Source organism: Diabrotica virgifera, chromosome 10 (genome assembly GCF_917563875.1).
Source record: "Diabrotica virgifera virgifera chromosome 10, PGI_DIABVI_V3a".
In the NCBI taxonomy this organism is placed as follows: domain Eukaryota; kingdom Metazoa; phylum Arthropoda; class Insecta; order Coleoptera; family Chrysomelidae; genus Diabrotica; species Diabrotica virgifera.
The window spans coordinates 29,761,058-29,787,964 of NC_065452.1; the positions used below are offsets into that span (position 1 = coordinate 29,761,058).

At 32.6% G+C, this 26,907-nt stretch overlaps 1 protein-coding gene across 1 annotated transcript; it reads left to right on the forward strand.

Annotated features, from left to right (window-relative positions):
- The first annotated feature begins 10,509 nt into the window (after positions 1-10,509).
- Positions 10,510-22,814, forward strand: LOC126893176 (RNA-binding protein lark-like). Its single transcript, XM_050663131.1, has 2 exons — positions 10,510-10,964; positions 22,588-22,814. Exons 1-2 carry the CDS (start codon positions 10,544-10,546, stop codon positions 22,803-22,805), a joined length of 639 nt encoding a protein of 212 aa, XP_050519088.1. The 5' UTR covers positions 10,510-10,543; the 3' UTR covers positions 22,806-22,814.
- Positions 22,815-26,907: the final 4,093 nt, after the last annotated feature.

The following is a 26,907-nucleotide window of genomic DNA, read 5'->3' on the forward strand; positions in this document are numbered from 1 at the left end:
AGGTAATCTTTTCAAATAAAAATGTATTTGTTTTATCCTTGATATGACTTTCACACTGAAGAAAGGAGATAATTCTTTCGAAATTGCTGTCCCATCCATCAATAAGTCCATTTCCATTTCCAAATGCCACTCCAAAGTCCATATCAATCTGCAAAAGTGGAAATAGAAGTAATACAACTTTTTTTATAGAAATTCAACAAAATAATTTATAAATAGTTAAAAATATATCTAAATACATACCTTAGAATTTAGAAAAATCAACCAAATCACTAGTGCCAAACACCGCTCTTCAGAGTCTGCAGCTGCAGGGTCACTGTCTGCTTGGAGGCTACAACTGTTGTCACGTGATTTTTTTACACCAATAAAAACACTTATAGAGTTTTAAGAAATGTATCGGTTTATGTTGCAAGATTGTTGTTACAATGTATTGATCATTGATTCAGGTATATTACATCAAAACAATGTATCGAGTTATTAATCAAGTCGAAAACATTGATTTAATATACGAAAACATTGATTCAATAAACGAGTTCGTAATTTAATGAACACTGTACATTAGTGCAACGTTTAAGATTCATTAATTTTACCGCATAATCCTGATGTATAGTTTCATATATACAATGACAAATTATTATTATTATGAAAAAAGTCATTGGAGAGATAAAACGATTCGTTGAATTAATGATTCTATTCATTATTTTTTAATGAATAGAATTACATTGTAATAATGAATATGGTCATTACTTAATGACTACGTATTTATAGTATTAACGAAATTTTCATTGAATCAATGTAAAAAAAGTCAATGATTGGCGTTCATTGGTACTATGTACAATATTTTTTTCAGTGTATTATTGTGGTACCATTAGGTAAACACAGTGTTTTTAAAACTTTTTTGCCTCTTAGTCTTTTTTTGATAAGTCACCTTTTATTGAGATGTGGCTTCTTCTTCAAAATATACCTAAAAATGTAAATTATAAATAAATTTTCAGATTATTAACAGGTATATCATAGCGTCCTATTAGAGGTAAAACTCACTAACTACACTTTTTAGAAAGTGGAGAAAAATCGATTTAAAGGTACAAATTTTTTTTTAAATTCACCTAACTTGAACATTGGAATTTTTTTAAGGCAACTAAAGAATAAATAAAAACAGATATTTTAAGCCATGTTTCATCACAGCAACTATGATATAATCAATATTAGATCAATTTTTGTACTTGATGAGTTTTTCCATGAACACAATTATTGGATATTGATATTCTATTAGAGTTAAAGCTCACTAACTACACTTTGTACTTAATGAGTTTTTCCATGAGCACAATTATTGGATATTGAGAAGTTAATGAATTTGTCTACATGAGATATCATGGCGTTGGGATTTAAAATGAAAGAAATAAGTAACAAAAAATGCATTATATTACAAAATGTTAAATCTAAAACAGATTGTCTAACGTCTAACGGAGCTAAAGCTGTGAATCTAATATGGTAATGAATAAAAAGTGAATAAACAATTAAATAAGTTTATACAAAACAGTCTATTATTTAAAAAATGAATAATAAGTTTCGTTCTTTGAAAATAAATGCAATTATTTCGGCATTAATGATCATGACAGCCCCAAAAGTCGCCTGCTTAATCGCAAAATAGATTATGGTAAGTACCCTTTATGTAAGCTATCTGTTAAAAAGAAATTAAAACTCATATTTCTTTAATCAATCGCCGAACAGATAATGCACACAATTAATACACAGTTATTTTTACTAATGTATTGTTTGAAAGATCACTAAGTAACTATTCGGCACTCCATATTGTACAGGAAAAATTCACTATTGTAAGGAACAATTTATTAAGTGCAATAATAAGTTTTAGTGAGTTTTACCCTGAAACCGAAATTCACAATATTGCACTTAGTGAATTGTACCATAAATTATCTCAGTAATTAGAAGGGTTAGAGCCCCAGGTGACTTCTCCAGGGCTGGGCAGTACCTACCAGTACCGTATTGAGTTCAAATTGATGAAAATGTCAAAATCTCAAAAAGTGCACTTAGTGAGTTTTACCTCTAATAAGACGAATTAGGTACTTAACTATACAGGGTGTTTCATTAATAATTGTCCATATAATAACTGGAGAAACCTTAGAGCAAAATACGAAGATTTAGCCTAAAACACTTAAATAAAATGTGGTTCCTTACTGCGTTACAGGGTGTTTTATCTAAAAATTTAAAAATTATTCTTGCTCAGCATTCTAAAACTGTTCAACGTATCCTTTTCATACTTGTCAGGAAGTATAGGCACTGTACAAACTGCTAAATTATGTTAAACAAACGTTTCTGGCTATTACCAGAGGCGTACAACGGGGGAAAGTGAATTGACCCTTTCCAAATTCTACGCCACGGCGAAACTTCTATTTTTGGATTCTCCAATACTTTCTATAAAAATAATATACTCTTCATTCGTAACGATAAAGTCATTAGTTTTCTAAATCTTTAAAGTTAAAAATGAAACGACACGGTTATTTTGATTAATGTATTGTGTCGCTTCATTTTTAATTTCAAATATTTCGAAAATTAATCATTTTATCGTTATGAATGAAGAGTATATTATTTACATAAAAAGTATTGCAAAATCAAAAAATTACACTAAAATAGCAATTTCGTCAATGGCGTAGAATTTGGGAAGGGTCAACAAGCCCCTATCCCCTGTCGTACGCCTCTGGTAGTAGCTAGAAACGTTTATTTATCTTAATTTAGTAGGGTGTACAGTACCTACACATACTGCCAAGTATGATAAGGATAAGCCGCATAGTTTTAAATTACTGGGTACAAATAATTTTTAAATTTTAATCCTATAAATAAATCATATCATAAATTAATCAAACTAACTGTGCCGTTTCATATTTAACTTCAAATATCTCGAAAACTAAGGACTTAATCGTTACCAATGAAGAGTGTATTATCTAAGTAGAAAGTATTGGAGAATCTAAAAATGGCACTAAAATAGTAATTCTTCCAGTGGCGTAGAATTTGAGAAGGGTCAACCATTCACCATCCCTGGTCGTACGCCTCTGGTAGTAGCTAGAAACGCTTGTTTAACATAATTTAGTAGGGTGTGTAGTAGTCACACTTTCTGCCAAGTATAAAAAGGATACGTCAAATAGTTTTAAAATGCTAAGCAAAAATAGTTTTTAAATTTTTAGATACAACACCCTGTAACTCAGTAAGGAACAACATTTTATTTAACTGTTTTAGGTTAAATCTTCGTATTTTGAGCTAAGGTTTCTCCAGTTACTATATGGACAATTATTAATGAAACACCCTGTATACAAATATGTGGTGGATTCGACAAATATTCAAAATATCTCGATAAACACTGGCTCATCGAAAAAGTACTAGTAGGCAAAAAAGTTTTAACAACATTGTGTTTAACTAATGGTTCCACAATAATAATATAATTGGAACGTACACAAAAGTTTGGGGGGGTTTAAGGGAGGTCAAATTTTTATGGGGTTCACAAATTTCACTTTATTTTTTTAAAGATGTTGCTGCCATAAGAATGCCACATGTCCATTTTCAATGAAAAATCTCTAAGAGATTTCGATATATGAAAAAAAATCGATTTTCATTTTGTAACTTCAGAGGGCTGTAACTTTTTTTGTGCACACTTTTGTACTAAGGTACCTAAGTTGGATTCAATCAATTTATTTTTGTCCCCGAAATGCGTGATTTAATTTATGACATACCTTTTTGAAACACCCTGTATACTATATGCATGGAATATGAAATATTATCTATAGTCCAGAGAAAAAGCGCTTTCACGTTATAAGAATTTTGACCGTACGATAGTTAAAACTTACATAGTGGCTCGAGCAATCATATGGAATCTTTCTCCCTTCGCCGAACGTTTCAAGCGGTGAAGGGAGAAAGATTCCGAGCCACTATGTAGATTTTAACCATCGCACGGTCGAAATTCTTATAATGTGAAACAGCGCATAGGGTTTTTGTCGGACACTTGACCAGCTAGGTTGAAAATATGTTTTTTGGGTACTATATACCTAATACATTATAAATACAAAAATGCCCGTACAATTCGGACGAGAGTTATAAATACTAATATAGTTATTAACAAGTAAGGGTCAAAAATGGCAGTTTTTTCATCGCTACAGGCAAAAATAGGGTAATTAAATATCTTATTTGGGGTATTCACCTTTTAGTAGATTTTTATTTATTTTATTTTTTATTTATTTAGCGTATGGACTTTCACAGTACGATAAATACACAAATATAATATATATTATTCAAACACTAAAATATAAAGAATGAATCTAAATATTAATGTCCAATTTGCATAGCCATTCAATTGCTTCCGGGGAGCATTCCACAAAGTCCTGGAGGTTTCCACGGTAGGCACGATTTAGGCAATCTGAAGCACAATGACTTATGGTCTGTCTAGGCGATCCACAGTCGCATTGTGGACTTTCCGCACGACCCCATTTGAACAGAGAATCAGCACATGTACCATGTCCGGTACGTATGCGATTAAGCCTCGCCCAGGTGGACCGGGGCAGACCCGATCCGATGAAACCCTGGGTTGGGGTGGATATCTGAATATAGTCTGCTGCTATTGTTGGCATCCATCTTGTGGACCATTGCCTTTGTATATCATAGGAATCACCAATTGTTCGGGCAGATCTGATTGGAGGATTTCTAGACCTCAGTCGCTGGTGCTCTTTTGAGATGTCTGGTATGTCTTGATGGATTGGTAATTGTATGTTGGTTACAATTTTCTGATACTCTCTCACTAATGCTGCTGTACGGCGTAGATCTGGTGGAGCAACATTGCTCAAAGTAGGCAGCCATCTCACTGGGGTTGATTTTATTGTTCCAGTGATTATTCTCATGGTTTGATTAAGTTGGACATCGATTTTGTTTGTATGTGCACTATTTAACTATACTGGTGCAAATAAACATAACAAAGTAGATGAGCAAAGGTTTAAAATGGCACTTTTTGAATTTTGCTCCGATTATTTGTTGCTTCGGAAATTGCAAAGTAAGACTAAAACTTCGAAAATTAAAAATTTGCTATAACTTTTGCGAAAATGACCTTGAGTTGAAAGCAATGAAACTTGCATTGTATGATCAATTAGGTTTTTGTTCACTGCAAGAGGGTGGTTTGTTCGAACATTTAATTGGTTAGAGATTTTTTAATGCCTTTACTTTTAATTTAATGATGAATAAATTTTTCAGTTGGTTGTGTTCTTATAATTCTTTTTTTAAAATGCCTATAATTTTAATTTATTTATTTAGAATTATTGTTATGTTAGTAGGTTATTTTCTTATAAAAAGAATAAATATGTATTTTGTTATATAAGCTAATTGCTTTTTTTTCAAGTTAGTTGTTTTTTATTGTTAAATCCAAGCTGGGAGTTACTCTGCCCAATATTTTAATAATGTTCCAATATTTTTCGCAGTTTCACAGCTATAAGCAATGCCAGCTGTGAGAGAAGATTTTCAATTGTGATTAAAAATTATTTAAGATCGACAATGAGTACTCTAAGACTAACTAATTTGGCTATTTTGTCTATTGAGCAAGAGGTGTGGTGTGTGATGCAATAGACATTGACGGTGCAATAAAAGGCTTTGCTCTTAAAAAAAGTAAAAGTATAAATTTTTAATTGAAGACGGAAGTTTTGTTTTTAATTCTAACATATACTCATATTACTTTTCAATAAAAATACATTATAGTATACCTAATAGTATAGTCGAACAAACCTCTTGCTATGGACTTATTGTATTCCAAGAAGCAATAAATATTATTATTATTATTATTATTATTATTATACCTAATAGTATAGTATAGGGATGGGAAAAACCTACCAGTTTTAACGTAAAACCGTTTTTTTTACTTCGCAATAACCGGTTTTACCGGTTGTTTTTTTGTCCCGGTTATAACCGGTTTTTTCTTTATAACCGGTTTTTTCTTTTTAAAGTAAAAACCGCTTATTAGGTTTTTACGGTGATTAGGATTAGGTTAGGTATTCCAAACAAAACCATAATTCAAATTTTATTTTATAAATACAGAAGCAAACTGAAAGTCCAAACTCACATCAGCCAGAAACAATTAAGTTTTATTATAATATTTCCTTGAAAAGGTATTTGTAATCATAATAATTACATAAGAAGTGATCTGTAGTAGATGCAAACATCATCTATCTTTCACATTTGACTCTTGACATTGAAAGTGGGTGAATGACTTTTTTTGATTACCAAAAATAATGTTCTGACTATGAATATCAAATTACCGATTACGAATACCAATCTTCAAGGATTTTCCTACGTTTTCAAAACTATACACCCATACAGGAAGTATTAAATGAGTTAAAATGTACCTATTATACAAATATACAAACGTGTTAAAAGAACTACATGATAAATTTTTTTTGATGGTAGTAAAAGTAAAAGATAAATTGCATTATCAAATTTATTTTTAAGTAAAATATTTATGTTGATATTATTTTTTTAAATCCCATTTGAAAGAGTCTGGGAAATTTTTTATAAGTTGAAATGGTTGGGTTAAATTGTATATTATGTATATATTAATCTTACGCTATATTATATTTAATAATGATCAATAAATATATAATAATAATAAAATAATAAATAAATATAATAATTAATAGAATACAATGGTTTTATTAAAAATTGTGTTTTATTTATATTGATATTGATGTTCTTTCGATAGTACTAATTTTGATCATATTGATATCGAGTATCGAGTCGAGTGGAGTATCGCAAACTAAAGTGCATTGTAAATGTAACATTGTAACCTATTGGATTAAAAAAAACGAAAACCGGTTTTTGGAAAAACCGGTTTTTTTGGTCGGTTATAACCGTCAGGTTAAACCGTAAGCAAAAAAACCGGTATAACCGAAAACCGGTGTTTTGTCAAAAACCGCCATCCCTAGTATAGTATAGTGTATCTAATCTTAAGTGATAGGTACCTAAGTTATATCAATGTATCTAATTGGTTAAAGTAAACGAATTCTTGTATTAATAAACGTGATTGTAAAACTTAGATAAACTTTTTTTATTTAAAATCTAACCTGTATAAAGCAAAATAATGATGACTGTTCTCACCGAAAAGTTCTCTATAATAATTAATGTATGTAATGTATAGGATACATTAAATTAAAATACCAAATAAGAGGGCGACAAAATTGTCTTCCGCCCCGGGCAGCCGACACTCACGCTACGCCACTGCCAATAACTGACATTCTTTGTGATTTTAGGGTTATATTCATCTTTATTATTAGTTCATTGATTTTATTCATTGAATAAATTTCGTTATTTTATTGATTGATTCGTTCATTGGTTTTCCAATGTGTACCTACATGCAAATTAGTTGCTCCAACTAAATTATATTTGTAGTAGTCTAAGATCCGATATAAGGTCGAACTGCACCGATCTGTTTAATGGAAAAAAATTATTTTATATGTAAATTAGTATGTTAAATATTAAAAAAACAACGGGTGCCTGATATAGTCCTGTTCTGACTATAATTAATTAATAATTAAAAAATGAATTTTTTTTTAAATTTGACTGACGTGTTTAACAAAAAAAATTAACACTATCGGTAAGTGCAAAGCCTATAGGATATTTAAAAATAGGGGTGCCTGTAATAAGCCTGTTCTAAATGGGGGTTGCCTAATTTTTAAAATTTTACAGCGTCTACTAATGAATAATTGAACATGTGTAAAACTTTGTTATTACTAATTTTACCAAAAAAAAGGTTATTCTTTATAAAAAGTTCTGCATGATGTAAATCCTATGATTCAACCATCAGATGTCAAATTTTGTCAATCTTATACGAGTTATGTCAAAAAATGTTAATTTCGGTCAATAGTGACTTAGGCCTTTGGAAAATTGTTATTATGAAACGGTATTAATAATAAAAAAATATGTATTACTGCGCAATTACATCATTATAATTAAAAAAAAATACAAATTTTTCTGAAATTATTAGATTCTAAACTTCATTTTTATTTCTTACAAGTAGGATAACTCTTTTATTATCAATTTTGCGAAAAAAAAGCAATTGTTCATAAAGAACTTTAAATTGTCTAAAACCTAGGGTGCAGCCATCATCAATTTTATAAATATTATACGGGGTATGTCAAAAAATATAAATTTCTCTCGGGAAAAAAGTTATTCAGCATTAAAAACATGTTGCAATACAGAATTATATCCTTAAAATTGGAATATTCTGAAATATAAAAGTATGAAACAACTCTTGAGCGAAATTAATTGGCAAAATTGGCAAAAAAGGAAAATCACTGCCAAAAGCTCGCAATATATGCAGGTACTTATATAATTACAAGTACATACTATGAAATATCCAATAATTTGGAAATATATTTATATTAGATTAATAAAAAAACTGTAAACATTAAATATTGAAATATATTATAATATATTTTTCAATACAAATCCGAAAATCGGTCAGGAATTTAGACATTTTTGACAAATTTTTTGAAAGAAACGTTCGATATTTCCATATATTTAGCTGTTGCCTGGAAACGAAAAATATCTGTATGGAAATCTTATTTCTTTACTGTAAGGAATAGTATACTGTACAACAAATGAGAAAAAACGACATATTTCTCACCAGCGCAGACATTTGTTGGCACGAACCGAGGCACTAGGCGAGGGCCGCAAATCAAGCAAGGGAGAAATATGTAATTTTCTCATGTGTTGTACACTGTACTTTTTCTATGGATGCGGTTTTGTCAAGAGTTCAAACTTCAAAATTTAATAGTTTAGGTGCTTTTAGGTATATTATATGCATAAATTGAAATAAAATCATCACATTTCCGAGTTACTGTAGCCTTCTTTCTTTAATTGTAAGTTCAACTTCCTTCTCTTGACCTATTCTTCTCAGTACTTCATTGTTCGTAACTCTATCTACCCGGGAAACCCTCACAATTCTTCTATAGTTCCACATTTCAAAGGCGTTAAGTCGTCTCATTGTCTCCACATCTAACGTCCATGGTCCATGGTCCATAACTTATGGTTTTGAATATCTAATAAAATTCTTGTACTGAATAAAATATCTTTAATAATTATTTTTTATTTTTTAATTTGAAATTTTTGACAACTGACATTGTTCATTTATATTTACATCCTTGAAAAAGATAAACGTTTCAAGTAACTATGTGTTGCTCTCTGGTTGCAATTTATAACGACATTTAAATGGTTTATTTATAATAAATAATATATAATATATTTAAATATTTAATGTTTCCAGTTTTTTAAATTAATCTAATATAAATAAGTTTCCAAATTATTGGATATTTCCTTAGTAATAATAATATAAGATAAGTCCTTGTAATTATATATACATATATTGCGAGTTTTTGGCAGTGATTTTCTCTTTTTGCCAATTTTGCCAAATTTGCCGATTTTGCCAATGAATTTCGCTTAAGAGATTTTTTATACCTTTATATATTTCAGAATATTTCAAATTATAAGGATATTCTTCTATATTGCAACATATATTTAATACTGAATAACTTTTCTCCGGAGCGAAATTCAAATTTTTTTTTATATAGGTACCTCATATAAAGTATATAAAATTGATGATGGCTGCACCTTAGGTTTTAGACAAGTCAAAGCTATTTATGAACAATTGCTTTTTTTCGCAAAATTGATAATAAAAGAGTTATCCTACTTGTAAGAAATAAAAATGAAGTTTAGAAATCTAATTTCAGAAAAATTTGCAATTTTTTTTTAATTATAATGATGTAATTGCGCACTAAAGCATATTTTTTTGATTATTAATACCGTTTTATAATAACAATTTTCGAAAGGCCGAAGTCACTCTTGGCCGAAATTAACATTTTTTGACATAACTCGTATAAGATTGACAAAATTTGACATCTGATGGTTGAATCACAGGACTTGCATCATGCAGAACTTTTTATAAAGAATAACTTTTTTTCGTAAAATTAGTAATAACAAAGTTTTACACATGTTCAATTATCCATAAGTACAAGCTGTAAAATTTTAAAAATTAGGCAACCCCCATTTAGAACAAGCTTTTTACAGGCACCCCTATTTTTACATACCCTATAGGCTTTGCACTTACCGATAGTGTTAATTTTTTTTGTTAAACACGTCAGTCAAATTTATAAAAAAAATCATTTTTTAATTTATTAATTAATTATAGTCAGAACAGGATTATATCAGGCACCCCTTTTTTTATAATATTTAACATACTAATTTACATATAAAATATTTTTTCCATTAAACAGATTGGTGCAGTTCGACCTTACCTATATCGTATCCTCTACTATAGTGACAGATTTAAAAATATCTAATCATCTTTTATTTTTATTGTTTATTTTAATCGATTTTTTAGTTTGATTTGATACTGAACATAATTCCGGCGCTATCTCGCCTAACGCATTGAAAGTTTGAAAGAATCTAAGACATTGTGTTGATTTATAGAGTTTCAGACGTGGTTCCAAAAGACTGACAATCATCTAAGATGGCAAGTTTTAGCAACGCCGGTACCTTCAAAATCTTTATCGGAAATTTGAGCAAGAACATCGGAGTGGCCGAACTGAGTCCATTGTTTGAAAATTACGGAACAGTTGTCGAATGTAGTATCATCAAGAATTATGGCTTTGTCCGCATGGAAAACGCGACTGATGGATGGGTAGCCATCAATAATTTAAACGGACATATTTTGAAGGGTCGGCCAATGAAGTGCGAGCCGGCCAAGGGCCGGAATGCACCCCTACCGCCCACCACGAAGATCTTCGTTGGAAATTTGAGGGACAACACCAAGGCTCCACAAATACGCGAATTGTTCGAACAGTACGGCACCGTGGTGGAATGCGACATCATTAGGAACTATGGGTTTGTCCATTTGCACTGTTCAGGAATCGTTGACAGAGCTGTAAGAGGTAAAACAACATCTTTCATTTAAACAACAATCTCTTCTCAGTAACTATGTTACGAGACTGTCGATGTTTTAAATAAAATACCATTTTTAATATATACCTAATTTTAGTAATATGTACGATATTTGAAAATACAGTGGAACCCCGATAAGTCGACCCCCGATAACCCGGACCGATTTTTATCAGACAAACATTTCAACAATAAAAATGTATGTAATATGTTTGAGAGATAATGGGTATTTGTGTACTTTGAACTACATATTATATATACGATAGTAAAAGTGACTCATTGCACATCCTGGGCTTTTCAAATTTTCAACCCTCAGTGCGATGTGCGTACGCATCTATTCGCTCTGAGTTAAATTCAATTTGGGGGTGAGTGGCGCGTACAATTATGCTAAGCTTTCGTGAATCACCCTGTACATTTAAATTTATGTTTAAAAAGTGCACATTTATATGTAAAAATCGACGGGTCTCAGCGTTTTTTATAATTAAAAAACTCTAACATGAAGTATAGCCGATAGTTTACAAGACCTGCAAAGACTCATGAGTAAAATAGTAAGGTGTAGTAGGGAGTACGGACTCTCTCTCAATATCAAAAAGACGAAGTTTATGAAAATTAGTAAAAACAACCATAATACTAACGAAATCTTGATAGTAGAGGGCCAGCAGATCGAAAGAGTAAAAAAGTACACTTACCTAGGAACACTTATAACAGAAAATAATGACTATACTGCAGAAATAAAAGTCAGAATCGAAAAAGCACATTCTAATTTTATAAAAATGAAAAAGGTCCTATGTAGCAAAGATTTAACATTAGCTCTTAAAGTACACCTAACAAAATGTTACGTCTACAGTGTTCTATACTATGGAGTGGAATCATGGACGTTAAATGTAGAGACAATGAACATGTTGAACTTACAATTAAAGAAAAGAAGCTACAGTATCTCGGATATGTGATGCGGGGCGAGAATATGGCATCCTACGACTCATAATGCAGGGAAAGATAGATGGCAGAAGAAGCATCGGAAGAAGACGAATTTCATGGTTGAAGAACCTGAGAGAATGGTTTGGATGCAGCTCAAAACAACTATTTAGAGCTACTGCCTCAAAAATTAAAATAGCTATGATGATTGCCAACCTCCGTAGCGGAGATGGCACCTGAAGAAGAAGAAGAACATGAAGTAAAAACCACTTCTATGTAATAGGTATATTTACTAAAAATTTTAAAAATCCCAATGGATTGAATAAAATATATGTCCAATTCAGAACGTTTTCGGACATCATCAGTCCATCATCAGTGAATCTAGAAAGAATAAGTAATCCCACTATTAAAATTGAAAAGATGGTTAAAATTTTAAAAGTTAAAAAATGTGGTTATGATTACTTACTCAAATACTTGCTAAATAGCCCCAGAACCAAGCAATGGTTGTAATTACAATTCAATGTAAGGAACTGTTCCTTATAAACCTTTGACACTTGGTAGTCAACGTTGGCCTAAGATGGTTGATTAAGTTTCGTGATAGGGTTTCACCGTGTTCCCGGAGGTTATATCTTATAACATCGGCGTTTAGCCTTTTCAATATTACTTCAAAATAATGTAGATTGAATTGTATCTAATTACAACCATTGTTTCGTTCTGGGGCTATTTAGCAAGTATTTGAGTAAGTAATCATAACCACATTTTTTAACTTTCAAAATTTCAACCATCTTTTCAATTTTAATAGTGGGATTACTTATTCTTTCTAGATTCACTGATGATGGACTGATAGGTCCGAAAATGTTCTGAATTGAACATATTTTATTCAATCCATTGGGATTTTAAAAATTTTTGGTAAACATACCAATTACACAGAAGTGGTTTTTACTTCATATTAGAGTTTTTTAACTATATGGTATACAGCCAACCTAGGGAACTACCCCTTTTTAGTTTTTCGTAATTCTTAATATGTAAAATTAGTGTTGATATGTCGACAAATGCGTAACGTTAAAAGAAATAAAATTAAAAAATGCAACATTCATTATTAAAATAATAAATAATTATTTAAATCTGACAACTTTTCGTGGAACCACTTTCTGGTAACATCCTTAATCTCTGACTGTGACAATTTATAAGATAAGAGACGACGAATAAAGAAGGTGAAAATGATTCTACAATATACAGTCACATTCCGCCTTATTCGTCTAGAAAAAGGTCCGAAAGATTGAAAGATAGTTTCTAGTGCCTACTCAAAAATCTGAGTAAAAATATGAAAGGCAGTTTATGTTTCCTTCCAATTCAAAGGTGGTTCATCCCCAGACATCTGTTTCTGTCTTTAGACGTCTTCAGTGGGGCTACACGAATACCTCTGAATCGAAAAGAAACCAAAATGCGTATTTAAGGTGAATTATAAAAATAATACAAAGAAACCTTAGGAAGATAGCAGCAGATGAAAAGACTAATGGGAAAAGGGCAAAAATTGGATAGGGTTTCATAGTTATTGAAGGCATTAAGTGGAAATGGAACCAAAAAACAAGCCGGATAGAAAAAGTAACATACAATACAGAACCAACTTGTTAAAAAAACTAGCTGAAGGAGACACAATGACGGACCGAGAAACAAAAGAGGCACAGAACAGGGACATGAGCAGATTTAAAGATAATAACACAAATGGAAGGAAAAACAAATTGAAGTACAACTTAAACACAGAAAAGAACAGAACAATTTTGAAAATGGCATCATGGAATGTAAGAGGTATAAATGGGAAGGAAATAGAACTGGGGGAAGAAATTAGAGATAAGAACATTGAAATAGTAGCTATAACTCCTCCTCCTCCTCCTCAGTCGTTTCCTCATTGCTGAGTGTCGTGATTCCCTATAATACGAGCAACTATCTCTTTCCATCGGCTTCTGTCCTGAGCTTCCCTCATGGATTCAGATAATGTTTTTCCACTGGCTTTCTGTACTTGATCCGTCCATCGAGTAGGTGAGCGACCTCTACTTCTGCGCCCTTCAACGTTTCCCGAAATTATAAGTCTCTCAAGATTATCATCACTTCTTCTTGCAATATGACCGAAAAATTTTAATACGGTGGAGAGGCAAATAGAGGAAAGTCGAGTCTGAATATTACGCTCTTAGAGGATTGAGTGATTTGTTCTGTGTTCCGTCCATGAGATCCGAAGCATTCTTCTCCAGTACCACATTTCAAAGCCGTCAATCCTTTTTCTGTCGTCCGATTTCATTGTCCATGTTTCGGATCCGTAATTAAATATGGAAAAAATTAAGGCACGCACTAATCTTATTTTGGTGTTCTCCGACAAGGAGCGATATTTCCAGATTTTCGATAATCGACTCATAGCGTTTTTGGCCATGTCTATTCTCCTACGTATTTCTGTTTCACAAGATCCTGTATTACTGATGTAGGATCCTAGATAATTGAACTCGTTAACCACTTCAAACTGGTCTAAGGCTCCTGTTGTCTGAAGTGCATTTGAATAATCTACTATCATAATTTTTGTTTTTTGTTTATTGATCTTGAGACCACATCTATTGCTTTCGGCTTCCACTAGCTGCAGCAGGCTGGACATTTCTTCTTCGGATGCAGTTATTAATGTTGTATCATCTGCATATCTGAGAGTTGAGATCTTCTTTCCTGCGATATAACTACCGCCATTCCATTTGTCGAGTGCTTTTCTCATTATATATTCCCCATAGAAATTAAAAGACTTGGAGATAGAATACATCCTTGTCGGACTCTTCTACCTATTTTAAAAGGATCGGACTTATGGTTTTCAATTCTTATTCTGGTTTCACTGTTCTCATATAGGCTTTTCACCAGAGCTGACAGATGATCAGGAACCCCCATCTCATGTAGAACTTTCCACAAAACTGTCCAGTCTACACAGTCAAATGCCTTCTGATAATCCAGAAAGCAGATGATCATCGGAATTTTTAATTCTCGTGCTTTCTCAATGAGTTGTCGCATATTAAGAATTTGCTCCCTTGTGCCTTTACCCTTCACGAAGCCTGCCTGTTCTTGTGGTATTTGTCTATCCAGGTATGTCTGCATGCGACACTTGATGATTCTCAACAGAATTTTACTTGGGTGTGAAATTAGTGAGATGGTTCGGTAGTTACTACATTTTGTGGTTACGCCTTTCTTATGAATGGGAGTAAATAGTGTGGTACACCAATCACTGGGCCATTTGCCGATTCTCCATACATGATTGCACAATCTCCACATTAATTGGAGACCATGTTCACCCATGTTCTGTAAAAGTTCTGCCGTGATGTCATCGCAACCAGGTGATTTATTTCTTTTAAGGTGTTTTATGGCTTCATCGACTTCAGACCTTAGAATATCTGGTTCTAGGGTTGTTGTTGAGACTTGCAGTGCTGTTATATGATTAATGTTAGAGGTTTCAGCTTTATAGAGTTCTGTGCAGTATTTCTGCCAAGTCTCCAGAACCGCATCCATATCGCTTACCATATTACCTGTCTCATCCTCTATATCGTAATTTCTGGGTTTGAATTCCCGAGCCAGTATCTTTAACAGAGTTAGTAGCTTTAGCTTTAACTTTAGCCAGTAGCTATAACAGAGACAAAGAAAAAAGGAAGAGGATCAATAATATTAGAAAACGGAATGTTACTAAGTAATATACAGTGGAGTGGAAGAAACGAAGAGAGCTCAGGCAGGAGTAGCGTGCATGATTAAGAAGGACAGTATCAACAAAGTAAAAAATTGGATATATTACAACGAACGTATACTAAGAGTAGACATATATATATATATGGATACAGAGGAAACCAATACAAACCTAATCATATGCTATGGGCCAGATGAAGACGCAACAAAAAACAAAAAGAATGAGTTCTGGGACAAATTACAAGAAGTGATAAATGATTGTACAGAGAAAATTGTGATCAAAGGAGACATGAACAGTAGAGTGGGGAAAGAAGCAGAAAAATGGAACAATGTCATAGGACCTTATGGGGAGGAAAAAATAAACAAAAATGGAAAATTACTACTTGAATTCTGTCTAGACAATAACCTGGTGCTTGTGAACACACACTTCCAACATAAAAGGATGCACAAGATCACAAGAGAAGTCAAATCAAGAGACGAACAATCAATTATAGACTATACTAAAGTGCAAAAAACAGAGAAGAACTGGATAAGAGACGTAAGGGTGAAAAAGAGTTATGAAATTGGTAGTGACCACTATCTACTAGAAACCACATTCAAAAGCAAAAGAAAAGAAATAAAAAGAAATGAGAACATAAACAGAAAACACAAAGAAATAATAAAAATTTATAAACTAAGGGAAGAAACAACGAAAATAAGATACACAGAAGGGCTAGAGAAAGAGATGGACAATGAACATGAAATAACAGAAACAATAGAAGAAGAATGGGGAAAATTTAAAAATGCGATGATAAAAACAGCTAAATCAATATGTGGAACTACAAGAAATAACAACAGAGGGAAACGAACATCTTGGTGGAACGATGAAGTGAAAAGAGAAATAAAAGAAAAGAAGAAATTATGGAAAGAATACATACAAGACAAAACACAACAAAAATATGAAAATTATAAGAGACAAAGAACAAAAGTTAAAGAGATAGTTAAGAAAGAGAAAAAGAAAAGTTGGGAAAAATTCGTAGAAAAAATGGAAGAAAACATCACAGAAAACGTAAAATTATTTTATAGAACACTGAAAAACCTAAGAAGCAACAAAGAAACGAAACTGAAACAAATAATGAACAAGGAAGGAACAATAATAAATGACGATAAGACAATAATGGAAAGATGGAGGGAACATTTCCAGCTGATACTGAATGGAAATCAAGCGAATACAATGGAGAAGGAAAGCCACATCAAGAGAGTATCCATGAGAAACACGGAAAATCCAGAAGCTATAGAAAAAGAAGAACTAGAAGAAGCAATAAGAAAGATAAAGATTGGAAAAGCACCAGGAAGCGATGAAGTAGCACCAGAAATGATGAAATATATAGGAGTAAAAGCAAAAGAAAAATTGTTATACATATATAACCTAATAATATGGAAGAGAAAAGTAATACCCAGAGAATGGACAAATGCAGTAATTATACCTATATACAAGAAAGGAAATACAAGAGACTGTAAGAACTATAGAGGTATATCACTACTATGTGTAGCAGCAAAAGTATACGAAACCATAATAGAAAGGAAAATCAGAAAAGAAATAGAACATAAATTAGAGGACGTACAAAGTGGATTCAGGAAAGGACACAAGACCATATATTCATCATGCAACAAGTAATAGAAAAAGCATTAAAGAAAAATAGAGAAATATATCTAAGCTTTATAGACATGGAAAAAGCATTCGACTTAGTCAAAAGAAAAGATATATGGGAAAGCCTAAAGAAGAAGGAAGTAAGTAAAGAACTGATAGAAGCAACAAAGAGTATATACATGAAAACAACAAATACAGTAAGAATGTTAAATATACAGTCAGAACCATTTGAAACAACTCAAGGAGTTAGACAAGGGGTTAGCCCAGTGCTATTCATAATTGTAATAGATGAGATAGTGAAAGAATGTAAGAAAACTTTCAAGAAATACGGCATCGGTTGGAACAGAATGCAAATGATAAACGCTGAGATGTGTATATTTGCAGACGACATTGTATTAATTGCGGAAACAGCAGAAAAACTGAAATACTACTTAGAGAAATGGAACCTAGAAGCAAGCAAATACAACTTAAACGTAAACAAAGAGAAGACTCAGATAATGAAAATATCAAGGAAACAAGGGACGGAAGATCAAATAGAAGTAATGATAGACCAACAAAAAATAATACAGACAAATTCATACAAATACTTAGGAACAGTAATCAACAACAAAGGAGGCATCGAGGACGATCTTAACAACAGAATGGAAAACACAGGAAAACTATTCCAAGCACTAAATAGAGGATTCCTTAATAACAAAGAAATATCAACAAAGGCCAAGATGACAATATATAAAACAATATATAGACCTACGGTGACATATGGAGCAGAAAATTGGATATTAAACAGAAGACATCAGAGCAGAATTCAGGCAGCAGAGATGAAATACCTCAGAAGAACGATCGGAGTAAAAAGAACTGATAGAATCAGAAATGAAGAAATAAGAGAAAGACTCAAAATCAAACCGATACTCGACTCAATCAAGGAGAAAAAATTGGCATGGTTCGGACATCTAACCCGGATGGACAATAATAGACAAGTAAGAGTGTGGGACGCCAAACCAATAGGGAAGAATAGAAGAGGAAGACCCATTAAAGAATGGAACAGTGACATTTCGCAGATACTGCAGAGTAAGGGTAAGACTTGGCAGGAAGCAACACAGATGGCATTCAATAGGAAGGAATGGCGAAAGTTCGTAAGAGCTAGGACAATTCAGAACATTGTAAAATATTGCAATTTAATGAATTGTATTATAAATGGCCCAACACCGAAAGGTACAAATGGGTCTGCTGATTAAGTAAAGTAAAGTAAAGTAAAGATAAAATAATATTATAATTTACACTTTTAACACGCTGTAGTGACATCTCTTAAAGAAAAGATGAAAAGTCCCAGATGCAAAATTCATTATTAAAATAATAAATAATTATTTATATCCGAAAACTTGTCGTCTCTTGTCTTATAAATTGAAAAAGTCAGAGATTAAGTATGTTACCAGAAAGTGGTTCCACGAAAAGTTTTCAGATTGAAATAATTATTTATTATTAATTTTGCATCTGGGACTTTTCATCTTTTCTTTAAGAGATGTCGCTACGGCGTCCTAAAAGTGTATTATAATATTATTTTTATAATTCACCTTAAATACGCAGTTTGGTTTTTTATTCAGAGGTGTTCATGTAGCTCCACTGATGACGTCTAGAGATAGAAACAGCTGTTTGGGGTTAATGATGTAGCATTAGCGTCATGGATGGACGCTATTTTGTAACATTAACACGTCAAATGCCAAAGCCTCGAAGGTGGAAGCCATTTTTGTATAACAGCCCCAGCGTGGATAACAAAGGCAAAAAAAATAATATGAACTCGACAAATTAAACAAACATAAAAATATACTTGGTGCTACTTAACTTTTTGATATATACCTCGGTAGCTCTAAGTCTTCAGAGACCTAGGGGTGTGGATTCTTAATAGATGTTAAATATAATAGAAACTCAATTGCTCGGGGGGCGCCATAATTAAAAGAGAATAAAAGACGAAACATACTTAAAACTTAAAAAAAAAATAATTAAAGTAACAAGTTAATAAAAATATATAGTCATCATAAAATACAAACACACTTACATAATCATAAATATATCATGACCTTACCTTAGTGTTCTCAGTTGAATATCATTTAGGAACAAGAGAAAGGGATCAAATAATAATATTATCAAGCAAAAAACATTATTGCAAAATGAAATAAATTTTATTAAAATTTAAAAATAAAAAAATGAAATGATGGATCTCTTGTAGACAATAAAAGAAATTCTGTTTACAAAAACATTAAAAAGGTTTACAAACAATACCTTGTCATATAGTCCTGTCCTTATCTTCACGTTGTGGATGTCCAAAGCACGCACTTTTCACTGAATTTAGATAAAGAATCGTACAAAAATGTTTATTATTTATGAAAAGTTTCAGCAAAATTAAATAAACTTCCAAATAATTGTTCCAAAATAAATAAAATTCGAAATGAGTCTGCTCATATTGACTTTTTAAAATTTTAAATAACTTCTATTTAACTTCTTGAAGTACCTACAGTAGAACCCCGATTATCCGTGCTCCTTGGGACCGAACGGTGGCACGGATAATTGAAAAGCACGGATAATCCGAACATTAATTTCTTATATATAATACACATGTACGTATATACATATTTATGTACCTACCATAAAAAGATAAAAGAAAAAATAAAACTTTCATTATGAGTCTTCCTCTCGGCGTATAGAGTTTCGGTCGAGTGATTTACGGTGATGCTATTTTGATAAAACCTCAAAAGTGAAATTTGAGTAATAGAAAATCTTAGCACGGATAATCCGCAGTGCGGATAATCCGCACACGGATAATGCGGATAATCCGCACACGGATAATTGGGGTTCTACTGTATTTATTATTAATATTGGCACTTAATGCATGACTTTATCCATGACTCTGGTACTTAATCCATAACTGCTTACAAAAAGAAACTTAGGTAGTGTAGTATACACTAAAATAAACTGGTTCTTTGCCTAACAGCGGCATTTGGCTTGTGACTAGGAAGTCACGAAAGGAGAACCGTTTCTAACACTACATTTTCATGAACTTTAAAAACTTGATTAAGAGCTATGTCGGAACTTAATATTCGAACTTAACTTTCTCAGAAAACTAAACTCTTCAGAAAACCGCGCCGTGGCGGCTCCTGCCGAGGCTCAACAAACCTCTCTCTTTGGAAGCTCAAACTTCAATTCTTAATCTCAGAACTTAAATCTTTCTTCCCAAACCAAAACGCTTCCTTCCAAAAACCCACTCCATTTCTCATTCTACCCTACTGATCCAATCAACCAATAAGAAAAAAGTTTAATCCTTCCCTCTTTCATCATCGACTAATAAAAAAATAACTAAGCTTCCTACACTTTTTATCGACCAATAGAAAAAAACAAAACATGTTCTAAGCCCAACCTACTTAGTATGGAACCATCCAAAATTAGTTTTCAAAGTCAGCAAAACTCACTCCGTTCTACAGTTCTAAGTAAAGATATTGCCGAGTCCACAATTAATACATGTGCTCTCTGATATTGATATGAGCACATATTTGTATCTAACTACCAGTACTGGAGCCAAAACGGTCATTAGCTACATTGTAACTACTTTTTTTTACATCACAAACGGAACACAGGGAATCGAATATATGACCGTAAAATACAATAACGTCTTTCTGTAACAAGATAGATAAACTTCAAATTCTCACGTTTAAATAAATTCCTTACATTCGCTTGGCATATGAAGCTATATTTTTATGTCTACAGGGTGAGACAAAAATATGTTACGATAAATTTACAATTTTTGGTTTCTGCATAAGGCAAAATAATTGCGTTCTTTTGAATCGTTTCAATGAACCACCTCTGAATGGGAAGAAAACATAGACTGTCTTTAATTTTTATTTTTACTCACATTTTGGAGTACTAGGAACTATCTTTCGGGCCTTTTTCTAGACGAATAAGGCGAAATGTGACTGCATATTGTAGAGTCCTTTTCACATTCTTTATCCATCGTCTCTTGTCTTATAAATTGTAAAAGTCAGAGATTAAGGATGTTACCAGAAAGTGGTTCCACGAAAAGTTTTCACATTTAAATAATTATTTATAATTATTTTAATAATGAATTTTGCATCTGGGACTTTGTATGAGCCCATTGCTTTTTAATTTAGTCATTGACAAAATCAAACAAAACATTAAAGGTACTGGAAAAGGATAAAAGATGGCGGAAAAACAAATAAAATCCTCTGTTATGCTGACGACGCAATCTTAATCTCCGATAACGAGGATAACCTACAGCGAATGGCACAAACTTTCAATACAGTGGCGAAGAACTACAACATGAAAATATCAACAGCCAAGACAAAATCCCTGGTAGTGTCAAGAGAACCCATAAGATGCAAATTAGTAATTAACAACGAACTAACTGAACAAGTCTCGAGATTCCAATATCTGGGAATCGAAATATGTAGTTATAGAGATGTTAAAGAGAGCGTCCGAAAGCAAGCAAATAAACCCAATTACGTGTCAGGATGTCTGGGGGATGTCATCTGGAGAAACAAAGATATGAGGCTGGAAGGGAAAGTACGCATATACAAATCATGTGTAAGACCGATCATGACGTACGCGATAGAAACAAGATGTGACACAGCAGAAACCAAGAGGATACTGAGAACATCAGAAATGAGAACGTTGAGGTCAATAACTGGGAAAACACTGAGAGACAGAATACCGAACGACAGAATAAGAGATCTCTGTAACATACAAGATATAGTACGGTGGGGAAGACAGAGACGACGAGAGTGGAATCAGCATACGACGAGAGTGGACAACGAGAGAATAGCCCGTATAGCCAGGGATTCGAAGCCAACAGGCAAGAGACCAATAGGAAGGCCCGTTAAAAGGTGGCGAGATAGCTGGCAGTCAACATCACAGCTACAAATACAAGCTCAAAATCGGTAAGAACAGGCCAAGAGGCCTATTATAAGAAGAAGAAGAAGAAGAAGAAGAGATTAAGGATGTTACCAGAAAGTGGTTCCACGAAAAGTTTTTACATTTAAATAATTATTTATAATTATTTTAATAATGAATTTTGCATCTGGGACTTTTCATCTTTTTTAAGAGATGTCGCTACAACGTCCTGAAAGTGTATTATAATATTATTTTTATAATTCACCTTAACACATTGCGTGCCACGCCTTAATCGGAATAATACGTGGCATGCAATGTTTTTTTTTCGATTCAGAGGTGTTCATGTAGCTCCACTGAAGACGTCTAGAGACAGAAACAGCTGCCTGGGGATGATGAACCACCTCTGAATCGGAAGAAAACATAAACTATCTTTCAGAACTAAAATTATTCATTAATAGTAAAATTTATAATTGAAGCGCTGAATGGTACCATGGTGGGCGGTCAGCGTATGACAGTAAAATTGGCAACGTCACGGTTGCGTCGACGTCCGGGGTGGGGCGCCAGCAACAGATGTTATAAATGCGGCCGCAGCGGACATTGCGCGAAGCAATGTCATGTCCCATATCCCAAAGGCATGGGAGCTGCAAGATACCCCTACCCCTTATCTCCCTCGCCACCTATGCTGTTGGAGTAGATGGGACCATTTGAGGTAAGATGATGTCACGTGAACATTTTTATTTTATTTTATGTTTATATTTTATTATTACGGTACAGTGTGTTCCTTCCAATCTTCAAATTACTCATGTGAAATAACTATGTGTATAGGAATGGCTATCTTTTTTCATTGCAAATTTCATGTAATTCAGCGTAATCTGTAGACTTACAATATTTATCTATATCTTCTTCTTCTTCTTCCTACTTTATAAACAGGCCAATGCCTGTTTTACTTCGGTTTTTAGCCTCAATTGACATTGTCTGACCTTCTTTTCCTCGGCCGTCCCAATGATCTTCTTTCATTTGGCTATTTGTCTCTTGCTATTCGTACTATTCTATTTTCTGTCATTCTTTCTATGTGTTGATTCCGCATTCTATTTTTCTTCTTTGGTCCACATGTTTATTTCTTCTATACCATATCTCGCTCGTATTTCCTCACTTCTTACTCTGTCTCTTAGAGTTTGATTTGTTATTTTTCGTAAGACTTTCATTTCTGCTGTTTCCAGCAGTCTTTGTGTTTTCGCCGTATCTGCTCTTGTTTCCGCTGTATACGTCATTATCGGTCTTATTGTTGATTTATACAGGGTGTTTCATTGGGAAACGGAAATACTTTCATTGTGAATAGAGGTCACTGAGGCGGTTCTAGGTATAATACATTTTTTCCCTACCGACTTTTATAACCGAGTTACAGGGTGTTTTATCGATTTTGTCAATTTATTTCTTAAGCCATATCTTTAGAACCAATCTGTATATTTTTTTGATATTTGCTACACATGTGTCTCATCCAAAACCCAAATGACCGACATACTAATCATAAGAAAAATCCAGGTCCGGATTAACAAAAAATTATAAAGTAATTATGACCTTAAAACAACACCTTGTATATTGAAATTCTGAAAATCTGTTTGCATATTTCAAAAGAGCATAAAAGCTAAGTTGTCATGTTCATATTGACAATGATATATCGAATTCATCTCAAAATGCCAACAGAGGACCAAGAAACAAATTCGACATAACATCACCAACACCAACACGGCGAGCATGAAACTTTATGTGGGTTCTTGTATTCTACTCCTCTGCATTCTCCTGGCATATGGTACACTATCAGTAAAAAGGAATGAATTTCGGTATAAATGCTTTATGTTCTCATTTCATTGGTTATAATTTACGATTTACATTATAGTCATTGTGAAGCTACTTTATATAAAATAAACTGTCTCTGCTGACAGGCAAATATAAGATTCAATTTAAAAACTTAGCTTGCGGTGTGAAGGCTTCTTTCGGTGCTGTCCTAGGTTATCTACAGCTCCAGATCTTCTTCGGGAGGCGTCAGGTGGTAGTTTGATGTACTGGTGGTTCGGTGTTTGCCTCCGCAGCTGCCTAACTGTTCGTCGAACCCATGGGTGACGGTCTTAAAGAACTGCTATTTACCATTTGCGATGTCATTTACTTCCTGGGGAACATTTTGTTGTCAGGGCCAAAACAGATGATGTAAAGCTTGGGCCACGCCCTTCTCCTGGGTGCCAATTAGGTCTGCAGTTGTTCGATGCTACCTACTTGGCGACGATTATCAAAATGAGCCAGAAAGACACCAGCATGGAATTTATGAAGGTAAAAGAAATTAATTGAAGGTCAGTATTAGCTGATAACGAAAAAGACACTCTCATTGAAATTGACAAAGTTGAACGTTTTAAAATTACAAAAAATTAATGGCTTGATAAATAATTTTGCTTCGAAATAAAATATTTAGAAAGAACGAAAACTGGAAATAATTAAACTGTTTAAAATGAAAATGACAATAATATTTTCTCAATAAATATTATTCGAGATGATGGAAATAACTTTTCTAATTTAAATCAGGCATCACTAATTTCATTATAGAATTGAAAATGTATATACAGGGTGCAAGAAAAGAATATAAATGCACCGACTAATAAATATTTGCTAAAAATGAAAATCAACAGCTACCTGAGTAACCTGAGAGTTGAGAGGACCTCTAAATGCAGAGTGGGTCTTATTAAAAGAAATTCTACAAAGTAGCGGGTTTGCACGCTACAAAGTCTAATTCGTCGCTTCCATTTTTCGGCCAGACAATTTTATGACTTTAATTTTGAAATTATATTGAATTTTTTAAGAACTCTGACATTTAAAAGCAGGTATTATTAACTTTTAATTAAAAATTATTAAAGCTATGGAATAAATACTCATTTTTAAAATTAATCAATACTTATTTACCACATTGGAACGACCCAATTATTAATCACAAGAATAATCCAGGTCCGGATTAACAAAAAAACATAAAGTAATTGTGATCTTGAAACAACACCCGGTATATTGAAATTTTCAAAATTTGTTTGCACATTTGAAAAGACGACAAAAATCTGAGTTTATCGGTTTGCTTTAATTTTTTGTGAAGGAAATTTAATGACTTCAATTTTGAAATTAAATGTATTGATACTTTTAAGAACACTGAAATTAAAAAGCAGATTTTTAAAGCACTTTTAACAATATGTAAATTATAAAAGTTATTAAATAAATACCCATTTTCAAAATAGTCAGTACTTATTTACGACTTTCGAACGACGCACTTACAAATCAAAACAAAATTCCAGGTCCGGATTAACAAAACAATATAAAGTAAATGTAACCTTGAAACAACACCCTGTATATATATTGAAATTTTCAAAATCCGTTTCCACATAGGTATGAAAAGAGCACAAAAAACTAAGTTTAATCGTTCGCTTTAATTTTTTGGCCAGACAATTTGATGAATTTATTTTGAAATTATGTCGAAATTTTTAAGAACTCTGGGAACTCATAATAAAAATTTCGATATAATTTCAAAAATAATGTCATTAAATTATCTGCACAAAAAATTAAAGGGGGACATTAAACTTAGCTTTTCGTGCTCTCTTCAGGTGTGCAAACGTATTTTAAAAATTTCAATATACAGGGACTTTTTTCAAGGCCACAATTACTTTGTATTTTGTTGTTAATACGGACCTGGATTTTTCTTGTGATTAGTAAGTGAGTCCTTCTAACGCAATAAATAATAATAACAGGGTTCTTAAAAATTTGAAAATATTTAATTTCAAAATTAAAGTTAATAAATTTTTACACAAAAAATCAAAGTGAACCGATAAACTCGGATTTTTGTGGTCTTTTCAAATGTGCAAACAAATTTTGAAAATGACAATATACGGGGTGTTGTTTCAAGGTCACAATTACTTTATGTTTTTTTGTTAATCCGGACCTGGTTTTTTCTTGTGATTAATAATTGGGTCTTTCCAATATGGTAAAAAAGTATTGATTAATTTTAAAATGAGTATTTATTCAATAACTTTAATAATTTATAATTAAAAGTTAATAATATAGTCTGTTCGCTAAACTCAGACACAACTGGCTAATGATTTTAGTAGGTTATTTTTTTGCCGATTTTGCCAAAATTGGCAAAATTACTTACTAAAATCACTAGCCAGTTGTGTCTGAGTTTAGCGAACCCACTATACCTGCTTTTTAATGTTGAGTTCTTAAAAAATTCAATATAATTTCAAAATTAAAGTCAAAAAATTGTCTAGCCGAAAAATCGAAGCGAACCGTTAGACTTAGTTTTTTGTGCTCTTTTCAAATATATGCAAACGGATTTTCAAAATTTCAATATACAGGGTGTTGTTTTAAGGTCACAATTACTTTATAATTTTTTGTTAATCCGGACCTGGATTTTTCTTGTGATTAGTATGTCGGTCGTTTGGGATTTGAATGAGACATATGTGTACCAAATATTAAAAAAATATACAGGGTGGTTCTGAAGTTATGGATTTAGGAAGGAAATGAGCAAAATCGATAAAACACCCTGTAACTCGGATATAAAAGTCGGTAGGGCAAAAAATTTAGTATACCTAGAACGGCCTCTATTCACCATTAAAGTATTTCCGTTTCCCAATGAAACACCCTGTATATCCTGGTTTTCGTTTCTATTGTGAGGTATTTGTTTCTCCAGATTGTGTTGTTGAGACATCCCGCTGCTCTGTTCTCCATGTTCACTTGTTTTTGTGCTTCTTCTTCCACTTTTGTAACTTGAC

Bases quoted from the DNA above. Each gene is read 5' to 3' on its own strand.
- LOC126893176 (XM_050663131.1), top strand. From the start codon at position 10,544: ATGGCAAGTTTTAGCAACGCCGGTACCTTCAAAATCTTTATCGGAAAT. The intron at 10,965-22,587 runs GTAAAACAACAT...TTATAATTGAAG, and splicing joins CGTTGACAGAGCTGTAAGAG to CGCTGAATGGTACCATGGTG.